Raw genomic sequence first — 17031 nt, 5'->3', positions numbered from 1 at the left:
TCTCGTCACCACCCCGTGTTCGTCCTGTTTGTTGCGGAACACCCACTTGGTTCCCACAACATTTTGCTTCGGACGAGGCACCAGCGTCCAAACTTCATTTCTCTTGAAGTTGTTGAGCTCCTCCTGCATGGCCAACACCCAATCCGGATCTAGCAAGGCCTCCTCTACCCTGAAAGGCTCAATAGAAGAGACAAAGGAGTAATGCTCACAAAAATTAACTAATCGAGATCGAGTAGTTACTCCCTTGCTGATGTCACCCAGAATTTGGTCGACGGGATGATCCCTTTGAATCATCGCTCGAACTTGGGTTGGAGGAGCTGGTTGCGCATCTCCCTCCATCACACGATCATCTTGTGCTCCCCCTTGATCACACGCCTCCTGTTGATGAACCTGTTCATCGTCTTGAGGTGGGGGTAGCACCATAGTTGAGGAAGATGTTTGATCTCGTTCATCGTGTTCCTGTGGCCGCACTTCTCCAATTGCCATGGTTCGTATAGCGGCCGTTGGAACATCTTCTTCATCTACATCATCACAATCAACAACTTGCTCTCTTGGAGAGCCATTAGTCTCATCAAATACAACGTCGCTAGAGACGTCAACCAAACCCGATGATTTGTTGAAGACTCTATACGCCTTTGTATTTGAGTCATAACCTAATAAAAACCCTTCTACAGCTTTGGGAGCAAACTTAGAATTTCTACCCTTCTTCACTAGAATGTAGCACTTGCTCCCAAATACACGAAAGTAAGATACATTGGGTTTGTTACCGGTTAGAAGCTCATACGACGTCTTCTTGAGGAGGCGGTGAAGGTAGACCCTGTTGATGGCGTGGCAAGCCGTGTTCACGGCTTCCGACCAAAAACGCTCGGGGGTCTTGAACTCTCCAAGCATAGTCCTCGCCATGTCGATTAGCGTCCTGTTCTTCCTCTCTACCACACCATTTTGCTGTGGTGTGTAGGGAGCAGAGAACTCATGCTTGATCCCTTCCTCCTCAAGGAACTCCTCCACTTGAAGGTTCTTGAACTCGGACCCGTTATCGCTCCTTATCTTCTTCACCTTGAGCTCAAACTCATTTTGAGCTCTCCTGAGGAAGCGCTTGAGGGTCCCTTGGGTTTCAGACTTATCCTGCAAAAAGAACACCCAAGTGAAGCGGGAAAAGTCATCAACAATAACTAGACCATACTTACTCCCTCCTATGCTCAGATAGGCGACGGGTCCGAAGAGGTCCATATGCAGCAGCTCCAGGGGTCTTGAAGTGGTCATCACATTCTTGCTGTGATGTGCTCCTCCCACTTGTTTACCTGCTTGACAAGCTGCACAAGGTCTATCCTTTTCGAATTGCACGTTAGTCAACCCTATCACGTGTTCTCCCTTTAGAAGCTTGTGAAGGTTCTTCATCCCCACATGTGCTAAGCGGCGATGCCACAGCCAGCCCATGCTAGTCTTAGCTATTAAGCATGCATCTAGACCGGCCTCTTCTTTTGCAAAATCAACTAAATAAAGTTTGCCGTCTAATACACCCTTAAAAGCTAGTGAACCATCACTTCTTCTAAAGACAGATACATCTACATTTGTAAATAGACAGTTATACCCCATGTTGCATAATTGACTAACAGATAGCAAATTATATCCCAAGGACTCAACTAGAAACACATTAGAAATTGAGTGCTCATTTGAGATTGCAATTTTACCTAATCCTTTTACCTTGCCTTGATTCCCATCACCGAATATAATTGAATCTTGGGAATCCTTATTCTTGACGTAGGAGGTGAACATTTTCTTCTCCCCCGTCATATGGTTTGTGCATCCGCTGTCGATAATCCAGCTTGAACCTCCGGACGCATAAACCTGCAAGGCAAATTTAGGCTTGGGACTTAGGTACCCAACTCTTGTTGGGTCCTACAAGGTTAGTGCAAATATCCTTAGGGACCCAAATGCAAGTTTTGTCTCCCTTGCATTTTGCCCCTAACTTCCTAGCGACTATCTTCCTATCCTTTCTACAAATAGCAAAGGAAGCATTTAAAGCACAATAAATTGTAGAAGGTTCATTTACTACTTTCCTAGGAGTATGAATAGTATTCTTTCTAGGCACGTGATGAGTAGCATTTCTCCTAGTCATACTTCTACCATGCATATAGGAAGAACTAGAAGCAGTCATGGCATAAGAATCATAAGCATGTGAAACAAAGGCATCATAACTTCTAAAAGTATTTCTAGAATTTTTCCTATTATGATACAAAAAGGCATGGTTCTTTTTAGCACTAGTAGCCATAGGGGCCTTCCCTTTCTCCTTAGCACGAATGGGAGCCTTATGGCTTGTTAAGTTCTTGGCTTCCCTTTTAAAGCCAAGTCCATCCTTAATTGAGGGGTGTCTACCAATCGTGTAGGCATCCCTTGCAAATTTTAGTTTATCAAAATCATTCTTGCTAGTCTTAAGTTGGGCATTAAGACTAGCCAATTCCTCAGTTAGTTTGGAAATTGAAACTAAATGATCACTACAGGCATCAACATCGAAATCTTTACACCTAGTGCAAATCTTAACATGTTCTACACAAGATGTTGATTTACTAGATTTTTTTAGTTTAGCATTTAAATCATCATTTATGCTCTTTAAACTAGCAATTGAATCATGACATGTAGACAACTCATAAGAAAGCATTTCATTTCTCTTAATCTCTAATGCAAGTGATTTTTGTGCTTCTACAAACTTGTCATGTTCTTCATACAACAAATCCTCTTGCTTTTCTAAAAGCACATTCTTATCATTCAAGGCATCAATCAATTCATTGATTTTGTCTATCTTAGATCTATCTAAGCCCTTGAATAAACTAGAGTAATCAATTTCATCCTCACTAGATTCATCATCACTAGAAGAATCATAAGTATTAGCATTACGAGTGATTACCTTCTTTTCCCTTGCCATGAGGCAAGTGTGATGCTCGTTGGGGAAGAGAGCCGATTTGTTGAAGGCAGTGGCGGCGAGTCCTTCGTCGTCGGAGTCGGACGAAGAGCAATCCGAATCCCACTCCTTTCCAAGGTGTGCTTCGCCTTTGGCCTTCTTGTAAACCTTCTTGTTCTCTCTCTTCCCATTTTTCCCTTGCTCCTGGTCACTATCATTTTCGGGATAGTTAGCAATAAAATGACCAAGCTTACCGCATTTGAAGCATGATCGCTTTCCCTTGGTCTTGGCCTTGCTTGGCTGTCCCTTTCGACCTTTTAGCGCCGTCTTGAATCTCTTAATGATGAGGGCCATCTCCTCATTATTTAGCCCGGCCGCCTCAACTTGCGCCACCTTGCTTGGTAGCGCCTCCTTGCTCCTTGTTGCCTTGAGAGCAATTGGTTGAGGCTCATTGATCGGTCCATTCAAGGCGTCGTCCACGTATCTTGCCTCCTTGATCATCATCCGCCCGCTTACGAATTTTCCGAGTACCTCCTCGGGCGTCATCTTCGTGTACCTGGGATTCTCACGAATATTGTTCACGAGATGAGGATCAAGAATGGTAAATGACCTTAGCATTAGGCGGACGACGTCATGGTCCGTCCATCGCGTGCTTCCGTAGCTCCTTATTTTGTTGATAAGGGTCTTGAGCCGGTTGTATGTTTGGGTTGGCTCCTCGCCCCTTATCATTGCAAACCTTCCAAGCTCGCCCTCCACCAACTCCATTTTAGTGAGCATGGTGATGTCGTTCCCCTCGTGAGAAATCTTGAGGGTGTCCCATATCTGCTTGGCATTGTCCAAGCCGCTCACCTTATTGTACTCGTCCCTGCACAAAGAGGCTAGCAACACAGTAGTAGCTTGTGCATTTTTATGAATTTGTTCGTTAATAAACATAGGACTATCCGAGCTATCAAATTTCATTCCATTCTCTACAATCTCCCATATGCTTGGATGGAGAGAGAATAAATGACTACGCATTTTGTGACTCCAAAATCCGTAGTCCTCCCCATCAAAGTGTGGAGGTTTGCCGAGAGGAATGGAAAGCAAATGCGAATTCGAACTATGTGGAATACGAGAATAATCAAATGAAAAGTTCGAATTGACCGTCTTCCTGTAGTCGTTGTCATCGTCCTTTTGGGAAGAGGAAGATTCGTCGCTGTCGTAGTAGACAATCTCCTTGATGCGCCTTGTCTTCTTCTTCTTCTTCCCATCTTTTTGTCTATGACCCGAGCCCGAGTCGTTTGACTTGTCATCCTTTGGCTCGTTGACGAAGGACTCCTTCTCCTTATCGTTGATCACGATTCCCTTCCCCTTAGGATCCATCTCTTCGGGCGGTTAGTCCCTTTCTTGAAGAGAACGACTTTGATACCAATTGAGAGCACCTAGAGGGGGGGTGAATAGGTGATCCTGTATACTTCAACACTTAAGCCACAAAACTTTGATTAAGCGTTAGCACAGTTAATGCCAAGTGGCTAAAGAGAAGATCTTGCACAATATGATAACCACAAGGAGTTCAACACAGAGAAGACACAGTGATTTATCCCGTGGTTCGGCCAAGTACAAAACTTGCCTACTCCACGTTGTGGCGTCCCAACGGACGAGAGTTGCACTCAACTCCTCTCAAGTGATCCAATGATCAACTTGAATACCACAGTGTTATGCTTTTCCTTTCAATTTCCCGTTTGCAAGGAATCTCCACAACTTGGAGTCTCTCGCCCTTACACTTGAGATTCACAAAGAAATACGGAGTAAGGGAGGGAAGCAACACACACAAATCCACAGCAAAATGCGCACACACACGGCCAAGAATCGAGCTCAAAGACTATCTCACAGTTCTCACAAGAACGGAGCTCGAATCACTTAGAATAACAAACGGATGCGCAAAGACTGAGTATGGATGATCAAGAATGCTCAAAGGTTGCTTGGTGTGCTCCTCCATGCGCCTAGGGGTCCCTTTTATAGCCCCAAGGCAGCTAGGAGCCGTTGAGAGCAATTCCAGAAGGCCAAACTTGCCTTCTGTCGTCGGGTGCACCGGACAGTCCGGTGCACACCGGACACTGTCCGGTGCCCGATTTCCTTCCTTAAACAGCGCAGTCGACCGTTGCAGATGCGGGAGCCGTTGGCGCACCGGACATGTCCGGTGCACACCGGACAGTCCGGTGCCCCTTCCCGACCGTTGGCTCGGCCACGTGTCCCGCGCAGATCGCGCGGCCGACCGTTGGCCCGGCCGACCGTTGGCTCACCGGACAGTCCGGTGCACACCGGACAGTCCGGTGAATTTTAGCCGTACGCCGTCGGCGAATTCCCGAGAGCGGCCTGTTCGGCCGAGGCAGCCTGGCGCACCGGACACTGTCCGGTGCACCACCGGACAGTCCGGTGCCCCAGACCGAAACAGCCCCTTGGCTGTACACAGCCACCTTTTTCCTTTTCTTTTTCTTCCTGTTTCCAATACTTAGACAAGTATATTAGTACACAAAACCAATGTACTAAGACTTAGAAACATACCTTTGCTCTTGATTTGCACTTTGTTCATCCATTGCATAAATTCACATTTTAAGCACTTGAGTTGGCACTCAATCACCAAAATACTTAGAAATGGCCCAAGGGCACATTTCCCTTTCAGCTACGACCAGCTCGCATGAGGGAACAACCAGACCGGCCGAAGCATCGCGAAACGCATTAAGACCTCGAAGGAGTCAAACCACTCCTTTGAGGCCTCGGGGGCTACACCCGGCAGGTGCGCTCGCGCGCACCCACCGGAGCAAAATGCAACCGAGAAAGGCCGGTCCCCTTGCAAAAAAGTGCGACAAAAGCCTCCAAGCGAGTATTAACACTCCCTTTGAGGCTCGGGGGCTACTGTCGGGGACCATAATTAGGGGTACCCCCAAGACTCCTAAATCTCAGCTGGTAACCCCCATCAGCACAAAGCTGCAAAGGCCTGATGGGTGCGATTAAGTCAAGGCTCGGTCCACCCAAGGGACACGATCTCGCCTCGCCCGAGCCCAGCCTCTGGCAAGGGCAGTCGACCCCAGAGGATTCACGTCTCGCCCGAGGGCCCCCTCAAGCGACGGACACACCTTCGGCTCGCCCGAGGCCCAGTCTTCACCAAGAAGCAACCTTGGCCAAATCGCCACACCAACCGACCGTATCGCAGGAGCATTTAATGCAAAGGTGGCCTGACACCTTATCCTGACGCACGCCCTTCAGTCGACTGAGCCGAAGTGACCGCAGTCACTTCGCCGCTCCTCTGACCAGTCTGACAAAAAGACAGCGCCACCCGCGTCGCTCCGACTGCTGTGCCACTCAACAGAGTGAGGCTGACAGCGGCCAAGTCCGGCCTCAGGCACCATAGGAAGCTCCGCCTCGCCCGACCCAGGGCTCGGACTCGGGCTCGGCCCCGGAAGACGACGAACTCCGCCTCGCCCGACCCAGGGCTCGGACTCGGCCTCGGAAGACGACGAACTCCGCCTCGCCCGACCCTGGGCTCGGACTCGGGCTCGGCCCCGGAAGACGACGAACTCCGCCTCGCCCGACCCAGGGCTCGGACTCGGGCTCGGCCCTGGAAGACGACGAACTCCGCCTCGCCCGACCCAGGGCTCGGACTCGGCCTCGGCCCCGGAAGACGACGAACTCCGCCTCGCCCGACCCAGGGCTCGGACTCGACCTCGGCCTCAGCCGACGGTCTCCATCTCGCCCGACCTAAGGGCTCGGACTCGACCTCGACCTCGGAAGACAGACCCGACCTCGACCTCGGAGGAGCCTCCGCCTCGCCCTACCCAGGGCTCGGACTGACCACGTCACAGGAAGGGCCATCATTACCCTACCCCTAGCTAACTCTGGCTACGGGGAACAAGACCGACGTCCCTTCTGGCTCGCCCCGGTAAAACAAGTAATGATGGCGCCCCGCATGCTCCATGACGACGGCGGCTCTCAGCCCCCTTACGGAAGCAAGGAGACGTCAGCAAGGACTCGACAGCCCCGACAGCTGTCCTTCCGCAAGGCTCCAGCGCTCCTCCGACGGCCACGACATCACACGAACAGGGTGCCAAAACCTCTCCGGCTGCCACGACGGCATGTACTTAGGGCACTAGCTCCTCTCTGCTAGACACGTTAGCACACTGCTACATCTCCCATTGTACACCTGGACCCTCTCCTTACGCCTATAAAAGGAAGGTCCAGGGCCCTCTTAGAGAAGGTTGGCCGCGCGGGGAAGGACGGGACGACGCACGCGTAGGCCTCTCGCTCCCTCCCGCGCGGACGCTTGTAACCCCCTACTGCAAGCGCACCCGACCTGGGCGCGGGACAAACACGAAGGCCGCGGGTTTTCCCTTTTGTGCCTGTCTCCCTCCGGCTTTCTCCCCCCTTCGCGCTCCGTCTCGCGCCGACCCATCTGGGCTAGGGCACGCGACGACAATTTACTCGTCGGTCCAGGGACCCCCGGGGTCGAAACGCCGACAAGGGTCAATTTTCCTAAAGCCCTGTATAAGAACAAGCATGAAAACCATCCTAAATCATTATAGTTTCTATTGGATTTAATTTGGGTATGGATAATGATGTCATATCAACAGCGTTTGCCGTTAACAACACTTCATTTGTAAAAGGTACACTAATTCTGTTGGATTTAGAAATGGAAAAACATCACACCAGGACAAATGAATATATTATACTTCATATACAGGACAGAAATGGACACATGGAATTAAACCTATTGCTAAGTTGCCAAATGCCAATACGGTGTGCTATACCAAGAAAAAAAATTCATTCGGCCTAAGACGATAGCCCCAACCCTAAGAAGGGCAGGCAAGCAAAGTGAACTCACTGAACACGGGTTCGAAGCAATATTTGCACATAGACTCGACTCAGTTTACCCCACTCATATTGGAGTCATGTTCGGTTGGTATGGGTTCAATCCCTAAGTGGATTTAATCCAGGCATCAATTGAATAGATATGGATCCCCTGTTGCCACTTTTCCCAATGTGGTTTAGTTCCCTGCCCTGCCTCTTTTTCCTGCCTATTTTTCCTTGTTCGGTTGGCCCCAGTCCAAGGAAATGAAAACAGGAAATCTAGTCCATTGTACATACTCCCTCCGTTTCTTTTTATTTGTCGCTGGATAGTGCAATTTTACACTATCCAGCGACAAATAAAAAGAAACGGAGGGAGTACTACTAAAATGTCAAGTGGTACATATAGATTTCTGTCCTGAACATGAAGAACCTTCAGTACACGAGATAATACAAGACATTAAGAATCTTTAGTCCGGAACATGATGATTTATGTCCTAAACATCAAGCTCTATATTAAGAACCTTCAGTACTACACGATTGCTATTGCAGTATTGCTTATGAAGTAAAGTGCTATTGCTTATGAAGTAAAGTGTCTGACATCAAGAATACAATCTTTTGCTAAGATTTCTGCCATGAACAGAATAACCAAGGTTCAATCCAACAGGATAAATGTGTGTCTTAGCAAACAGACGATATGTTAGTCGCAGATTGCACATGATTTAAATATAAAAACAAAGAATAAAGTAGAGTTGGTGCTTGCAGTCATTTTGAATGTCTTAGCAAACCGGCCATGGTTACAGCCTACCAACAAGTTGGGCCAAAAGGCTTCTAAGTTTAGAACTTTATATAGTAATAGCAGAAGTATCTAGAAGATGTAAAGCCTGCAAATATAAAGGGGAACAATGATCAGATTCTCACCGACAGAATTGGCTAGCGCTTTGGGCTGACAACAATCATATAAAAGAACCAAGTTATGTTGATAAAAAATATTTTGAATAATACCAACAATCATATAAACTAATAAATACAACTAAGGTACTCTTCGTCCACCAAGTTATGCTGACAGTAAAGAACTGCAACGATTTACATGTGTTTGTGAGGTACTCTCTGCCCACAAATAAATACAACTAAGATATCCTTACCAGTCAATCTAACTGAAGTTGGAACACACTTAGATAAACTTATATACATATATATATATATATATATATATATATATATATATATATATATATATATATATATATATAGTATTTAGAGCCCTGGGCTCTATTTAACTACAGAAAGCCCCGACCAGGTGTGCAGACCGCACCGGACCCTTTTTGGCTTATTGTACCTACCTGTGCTTACGCTAAATTATAATACAAGTTATGCTGATGTGTGTATGAGTTTATGCAAATATAGTCTGCGCATATTACGTGAATCGGGCCCACGCCGTCACTATAAAAACACCCCCACGTCGCCAGGGATTAGGTTTTACCGGCGGCGACGGTTCCCTCAGGCGTGCGAGAAGGCGCCCGTGAGCAGGAGAGCCCCGGCCGCCGCGGCGCTCTCCAGCCGGCGGATTGGCGGACGTGGAGGGGGCGCGAGGAGGAGGAGCCTCAGCGTCCGCGGCGGTACAGCTTCAGGAGGCACCGGTCGGGCGCGGCGGAGTGGGCGGCGGTGGTGCTGTTCAAGGTGCTGGCGGTCGTGGTGCTGCTGGGCACCGTGGCCGTCCTTGTGGTGGTGGTGCTGCTGCAGCCCCGCGCGCCGTACGTGGCGGTGCGGGCGGCGAGCCTGTACGCGCTGGTGTACGGGCAGACGGGGGCGCTGGACGACGTGCAGGTCACGGTCCGGGTGGAGGCCCGCAACGGCAACGTGCACTCGACGGCCTACTTCTCGCGCCTCGAGTGCCGCCTCGCATTCGCCGGCGCAACGCTGGCGGTGCTCCGCGCCTACCCGTTCCGCGTGCCCGCCAGGGGCGTCCTCCCGCTGGCGTACGTGGCGCACGCGCAGGGCGCCCCGCTGGGCGACGCCGGCAGCGCCGCCATGGAGACCGCGCTCCGCGACGGCGTGGTGCCGTTCCGGGTGGAGGGGGAGGCCCGGACGCGATGGAAGGTCGCGGGGATCGTCAGCGTCGACCAGTGGACGCGCCTGGCGTGCCAGCTCCGCTTCTTCTGGCCCAACGGCACCGTGCTCCCCTCCAGATGCAGCTCCAAGTCCAAGTTCTTGTTCTTCTGACCGCCGTGCCCTCTGTATTGTCTAGTGGTTACTCTTCTGACCTCAGTTCCATGGCGGGGCGTGAGCGTGACGGATCAAGATTCAGGAACAGCAAATGGCTTCATCGTTTTCTTTCTTGTCTTGGGTTCGTTCAGTTATTAATTCACCCCCATGTCGCATGTATAGGTCGGCAAAAAAGATTTTGTCTTGGGTTCTTTCTTATTGCATTTTACGCTTCCACTAAAAAGCAAGTGCCACATTCGTCGTTTTAAAACAGATCATTGATTTACGCTAAAATTTGTATCCATTTACGCTGTTTCGGATCACGTTTTACGCTTAAATCCACCTGACCTAGAACCCGAGCACGATCGGAGTGCGATTTTCACGTCGTAACTTAGGCCACATTCGTCGTTACGAAATAGATTGATGATGTACGACAAAATTTGTACCCATTTACGCTGTTTGGTTCACGTTTTACGCTGAAATTTGACCAAGCCAAAATCCGTGCACGATCGAACGTGATCAATTTTCACGCCGTAATTTTCGGACCCCATTTGCTGTTACAAAACAGATATATGTTTTACGCTAAATTTCGTACTCATTTACGCTGTTTTAGCTCACGTTTTACGCTGGAATCCGCTCGAGCAGAACCCGCGAACTGCGGCTGTAAATTAAAATTTATTTCCTTCTACTAATGCTCTCAAACCGTAACTGTCCCTTTATTTACGCGATTATGCAGCACGTCTTTCCTTATATCAAACCGGTCAAGATTTATATAATGCATGGTTTATGCTATCATGTTACACATCGTTATGCAGTCGTAAACGGTTCATTTTACGCATCGTTATGCAGTCGTTAACCGCCGCCAATATCACAGATACGAACGTGGACGAGCAGCTGTAAATGAGAATTTGTTTCCTCCCGTAACTGTGCCTTTATTTACGCGAACGTGGGGCACGTCTTTCCTTATCTCAAACCGGTGGATATTTAAATGTTGCATGGTTTACGCTATCATATTACACAACGTTATGCAGTCGTAAACGGTGTACACATGGTAATATTCGTTCCCGTGATTCGTGGCCCAAAAGATTCCTTCTATGCATGATTTATGCACATTTATACATATATTTATGCATGCGTATATCGCCTGTCACGTCTCATCCAGGATTCGTGGCTATCATATGCATGGCTGACGCATGCATGCTCGCGTACAGTGGGCCAACCGCGACCTGGTTGGCGTCCTGGCTGGGGCTTCCCCCAGTGACGGAAGCCCAGGGCTTCCATTACCTCTTCCCTATATATATATATATATATATATATATATATATATATATATATATATATATATATATATATATATATATATATATATATATATATATATATATATATATATATATATATATATGGCAGGTATAACGGGAGCCCTGGGCTTCGGATATTAAAGAGAGCCCGGGTCGGTTACGGGGTCTGGACCGCTGAACCAAGCACACGTGTGTTTAATGGAGGCGAGACAGACAACATGCAGGACAGACGGCGCCGTGACGCGGTTGGTTAATGGCTAGGCGATAAACATATGGTAGTGGGCGGAATTATAGGGATTAGATTCCACATGCAAACGTGCTTACTCTGTTATGTGGGCGCGGAATTTATGGATCTTGCATGGGGTATAATGGCGGGAGTTAAAGATATTATCGAATAAGATGTTGAAAGATATGACATAAAACATATACGCTATAAATGTTGCATATATAGTATATACCGTTTGGCGTAAAACATTGAGTCATTGTGCGTAAGTAGTGTGTTAGGGATATTTGTATTACATGTACATTGCTATAATATCGGTACGATTTCGGAAACAATGGAAATACCCTGGAAACGTGGATGCGGTTACTTGTTTAGTATAGCATCCGTGATTTCCTTTCATTCGAAAAAATACCCCAAGACAGCATAACTAGTTGGCGGTGGAGATGGCCGGCTCTGGACAATCACCGGCGATGGTAGGAGATGGCGTTCGTCTTGATCCAGAGACAGAGGGAGTAGTTGATGGTAACTTACTGGTTACACCACCTTTTGCTCTATTGGGGCCTGTAATCGACGAGATGAGCATAGGGGAGGAAGGAGAACAAAGGGTTCGACCTCCTATGTCCAATATTAGCTCCAGGGAGATGGATACGCCTCAAATACTGCATTCACATGTAAGTCCAATTGTTGTATTTGATTCTTGAATGATTAGATTGTTATGATCATATTCCGTGGTACAAACAACAATGTCAATGAATTGCAGAAAAAAAACATTGATCCAAATATAGTGCCAACAGTAGGGATGACTTTCAAGGATGTTGATGATTCATATAAATTCTATAAAAGGTATGCATATGAAGTTGGATTTCCATTGAAGAAATACAGAGAGAAGACATTCAGTAAGTGGATAAATTGTTCACGTGAAGGTAAAAGTGCACCAAAATCAAATGATACACCTAGGATGAGGAATAGGAATTCGGGGCGTACGCAATGTAAGGCTGGAATGAAATTTAAAAAAATATATGATGATGAAAAAATGGTTGTAGCTGCAAAAATTGAACTGGTGAATTTGGAGCATAACCATGAGTTCATAACTGACGAAGCAGAGAAACAACATTTACGTTGCAACAAAAGTAGGCATGCTGAGTTCATAAATTTTGTTGATGCAATGCATGATAGCCGAGTGCTGCAGCATTGCATAGTTGATTTTATATCAGACATGCATGATGGGCCAGAGAACGTACCGGTAACTGCTCAAAATCTGAAAACATGTAAGCAATATTTTTATGTTGCCTGTGTATATATTGAGTGCCATAAATATTACTATAGTAAATGTTTGTATAATCATTTTTTGTGCATACAAATGTAGGAGGGCAGCAAGGAGACGAGAAAACTGCGCAAATAATGTAGCCAAACTTTTGGCTTTCTTTACGGAATGCAAGAAACAGAATCCACAATTTTTTTGTGATTTTCAGCTAGACAATGATGGGAAAATAGTGAGTATTTTTTGGTCACACGCAAGTATGCAGGGGGAATATGCAGATTATGGTGATGCTGTGACATTTGATACAACACACAAGACAAATATATATGATAAACCACTGGGCATGTTTATTGGAGCTAACAACCATCTGCAGTGTACATTGTTTGGATTTGTTTTGTTGGGAGATGAAACAGTTCAGACTTTTGAATGGGCTTTCAATTCATTCAAAACATGTATGGGATGCGAGGGTCCGAGAGTTATGCTAACAGGTATGTGGTATGTGAATTTGTTATGCAAAAAAGTCAAATAATTTATTGTGAAAGTAAAATAATAGTTTGTGAGCAATTGAAGATCAAGATCCTTCAATGCCAATTGCTCTGAGAACTGTATTTCCAAAAACAGTTCACAGACTGTGTTTATGGCATGTCCAGAATAGATTTATGCCATTCTTAAATGAATTATATGCAAGGTTTGCTGATAAGGATTTTAAAACAACATTCCAATCTATTATACATCATCCATTAACTCCTCATGAGTTTGAATGTGCCTGGGAAATGATGCTAGAGGAATTCAATCTTCATGAAGATATGACTCTACGCAAATTATATGAAATAAGGAAAGAATGGATACCGGCATTTTTTAAAAATGACTTCTGTGGGGTAATGGTATCTACACAACGAAGTGAGAGCATGAACAGATTAGTGAAGCAATCACATGTAGATGCGAACACCCCTCTGCATGAGTTCGCTAAACAAATGATGAAAATGTTGCATAGCAAGAAAATGAAAGAATCAAAGGAGACATTGATGAGCAAGGTATGTCGTGTTTGTTATCAATAATGTATGGCATACATGTTTATGTAAATACATTGTTTAATTATGATATTAACGTCTTATAGGGACCAAGGACAACAGATATATTGTATAGGTTCGAAGTGAGAGTCTCTAGGGCATACACCAGAGCTGTTATGAATAGATTTGAGGAATCAATAAAATACGCCACTGCATACAGAATATTGAAGGTCACAAACGGTTGTGATAAAGATTGGATCGTACAACATACAAAAAGATCTAATAAAATTGTGTGGGGACAACATCAATTCAAGATAACAACAGACATAGAAGCTGGGGAGTATACATGCGAGTGCAAACAGTGGGAACATACAGGTTTGTACATATTGTGTCGATTAAAAGAATAAAATTGCATACTAAATAATTTGTTGATTGTAGTACAAATTAATGTATATCATTAAAAAAATAATGGTTGGTCTTCATGTTTTAAGGTCTATTGTGTGTTCATCTTTTAAGAGCCTTCATGCATCTACAAGTTGAAAAGATACCTTCAAAGTATATATTGCAAAGGTACACTGTCTCATCAAGAAAAGATGTGCCGTTTGAAAGAATTAATAAGAGCTTCAGGGGAAAGGATGGAGTTACTAAATCATACAGACAGAAAATGTTGCTAACGAAAACAATGAAAGTTGTTCGCCAGGCGTGTATGTCAAAAGCAGGGTACGACAAGACAATGGATGTGTTGGATGAGCTCGATGGCATTCTATGCCGATTAGAGCCAGACATTGGATGTAATGGGTCATGTGATGTTAGTAATGATGAGGAAAACCAGGTAATAAGATTCCAGTTTTTTAAATGTTATACTATTTGGAACATATAGTATGCATGGTAACATATTATTTGTACCAGGAAGGAGAAGTAAATAATAATAATGCTGGCGTTGGAATGGAAGATGACAATTCAATTACATGCCATAAAATGGTATGTAAAGGATAAATATATAATCTTGCATGAAGTATTGTATATAATGAATATATAAAATCAATGTAATAATTTTTTTTTATTTTGTAGGATGAGCATAACACTATGACTGGATGTGAACATGCGTTAACATTAATAACATCTGGTAACCAGGTACATATTCAAAAATTAGTGTTCATTTGTATATAATGAAAATAGATGTTTATGCTGCATGGAAACGATGATGTATTTGGGTTGTGCTATATAGGTGGACAACATGAGAATTCCACCTGAGGTTGGTGATACAAGTTCTCCGTGTCACGTAGCACACGACCAAATGGAACAGATTGGTGCATCCTCAGAAGCTAAGAAGGTGAGCATTGAGAACTGATTTTGCTGATTGGTAGAAAAAAACTTTATGTAAATATGTGTATACTAATTAATAACTTCTTTTATTATACAGAGGTTGAATTTTAATGTGGATGTTATAAATCTGAGGATGCCGGATCGTGCAAGACCAAAAGGACGGACAATAAAAAATATAGAAGATAGGATTATGAAACTAGGTGCCAAAAGAAAAAAAGAAGAATAGGAGATGCCAATTGTGTGGAATAGCAGATGGACATAACAGCAGAACGTGTCTGTCTGTGGAAGAGAACAGGGCAAGACTAGCAAAACTGGCTAATCGAAAGAGAGGACGACCGGCCGGATCAAGACTAAACAATAAAACAACTGCTCCACAGTGGAATGAAACATCGACTGCTAAAAAACATCGTATTGATGAAGAAGTAGAAAATGAATAAGCCGCTGAGCATATGGAATTAGGTGAATAATTTGAAGTGTGACTAAAGGGAGGTCGATGAAGTATAAATTTGTAATAGCACAATGACCTGTGTTTTAGTTTTGGAAATTAATATTTTGCATGACTGAGTTATATAATGCATTGATATAATACTATAATATGTTGCGTAAAACTAGACCATTACACAAATTATGAAACTAAATATATACCAAAAATTGGCATTGAACGTTTAACAATCGGCCGATCTGGACAGGAATGGTATATAAACTCAATACACTTAACATAACTAAACAATTGGAAGTACATAATTCGGGTTTCACACTACATCTACACCAGAAAGGTGGTAGCATAGACACTGGACACAGTTAGCATAATTAGCATGTTAAATGTGTAAAAAGAACCTAATGTATATAAAATAAGGAAGTATATATGTTGCATAATACTTGAATATTAAGGATAATATGATAATAGAAATACGCAAAACATTGGACGGAAACGATTAACAATCTGACAATCTGGAAATGTAAAGCATAGAAGTTCATAACAGATAGCATAACTAGGCATTCTGGTACCAATTCTGTTTTACACACTTGAAATAAATACTGGTACGAAGTAGCATAAACACTAGACACAACAAACATAAGTGTCATGGGGAGTATCATACACATGAGCAACACTTGACATAAGTGACTTAAGAAGTAACATAAACAGTTTGGGGATCCCAGAGGGAATCTTGTTCAGCTATGATATCTAAGTCTTGGCTTTCAAACCACGCTGTTTCCTTGGAACATACTTGAAAGGCATCAGTTCTGCAGGGAAGGGGTAAACCCTGTTGTTGCGATGAAAGGTCAGGTAATGCAGAACAAAAGCATGTTGGTCCAATGGTTCATCTTGAAATTGTTATAATAGTTGAATTAATGTTAAGAAGATGTATGGAGGAGTAATATATGCATGATCAAAACACTAATTTAGTAACATACCAGAACAACAAATTCTGATAAGTCGCCATCATCAAAATCGTAGCATCGGAAGAAGTTTGCGACAAAAAAACCACAATCATTTGATCCTGGTAACATGGTTGGACAATTGGGAAGAAGCCCAATCTTGTAGTTGCCAAACTTTGGTAAACTTGTATCTGGTCGAGCTTCATGTAAGGCAATGTTAAGTCTTCTCATTATTAATCTGGACCAAGGTATTTTCATTCTATTTATCAACAATTGATCATTGTGGATTTTTTTCCAGGAAGTGCCTCCAAGCAATGGCCCATAAGGATTTGAATCTAAAATGTCTATTCGACGAAGTTGAAAGTTGATTGCATAAAGGGTCCAGTGACTACGGTGTAGCATAGGAACCATGATCTGTTAACATATATGTATAAGTTTATGAATGAACAATAATGTGTCTATGGAAAAATAAAGATAACGTAAAATATAACTTATGACCAAATGAATATTAAAATATTCTTACAAATAATACTGATTGGGGCTCACCAATTTAATTTGGTTCAGAACTTCATCTGGAAGAAGCGTCAGTTCTAGTTGTTCTTTAA

The 17031-nt window shown here is 44.4% G+C and overlaps 1 protein-coding gene across 2 annotated transcripts; it reads left to right on the top strand.

Annotated features, from left to right (window-relative positions):
• Window positions 1–11341: 11341 nt before the first annotated feature.
• On the top strand, window positions 11342–15610 carry LOC103651206 (protein FAR-RED IMPAIRED RESPONSE 1-like). 2 transcript variants are annotated; one of them, XM_020550476.1, is made up of 10 exons: window positions 11342–12120; window positions 12210–12717; window positions 12816–13198; window positions 13494–13744; window positions 13828–14095; window positions 14212–14552; window positions 14630–14701; window positions 14792–14854; window positions 14949–15053; window positions 15144–15610. In XM_020550476.1, coding segments are annotated over exons 2-10 (1614 nt in total). In that variant the 5' UTR covers window positions 11342–12120; window positions 12210–12715; the 3' UTR covers window positions 15273–15610. The 2 variants fall into 2 exon arrangements, with proteins under 2 accessions (XP_020406065.1, XP_020406066.1); XM_020550477.1 differs by having other exon boundaries at window positions 11342–12717.
• The last annotated feature ends 1421 nt before the right edge of the window (window positions 15611–17031 follow it).

The sequence above is a fragment of the Zea mays genome, chromosome 3 (genome assembly GCF_902167145.1).
Source record: "Zea mays cultivar B73 chromosome 3, Zm-B73-REFERENCE-NAM-5.0, whole genome shotgun sequence".
In the NCBI taxonomy this organism is placed as follows: Eukaryota; Viridiplantae; Streptophyta; class Magnoliopsida; order Poales; family Poaceae; genus Zea; species Zea mays.
The sequence above is the reverse complement of the archived record's forward strand: the minus strand, read 5'-3'. Positions and strand labels throughout refer to the sequence as shown.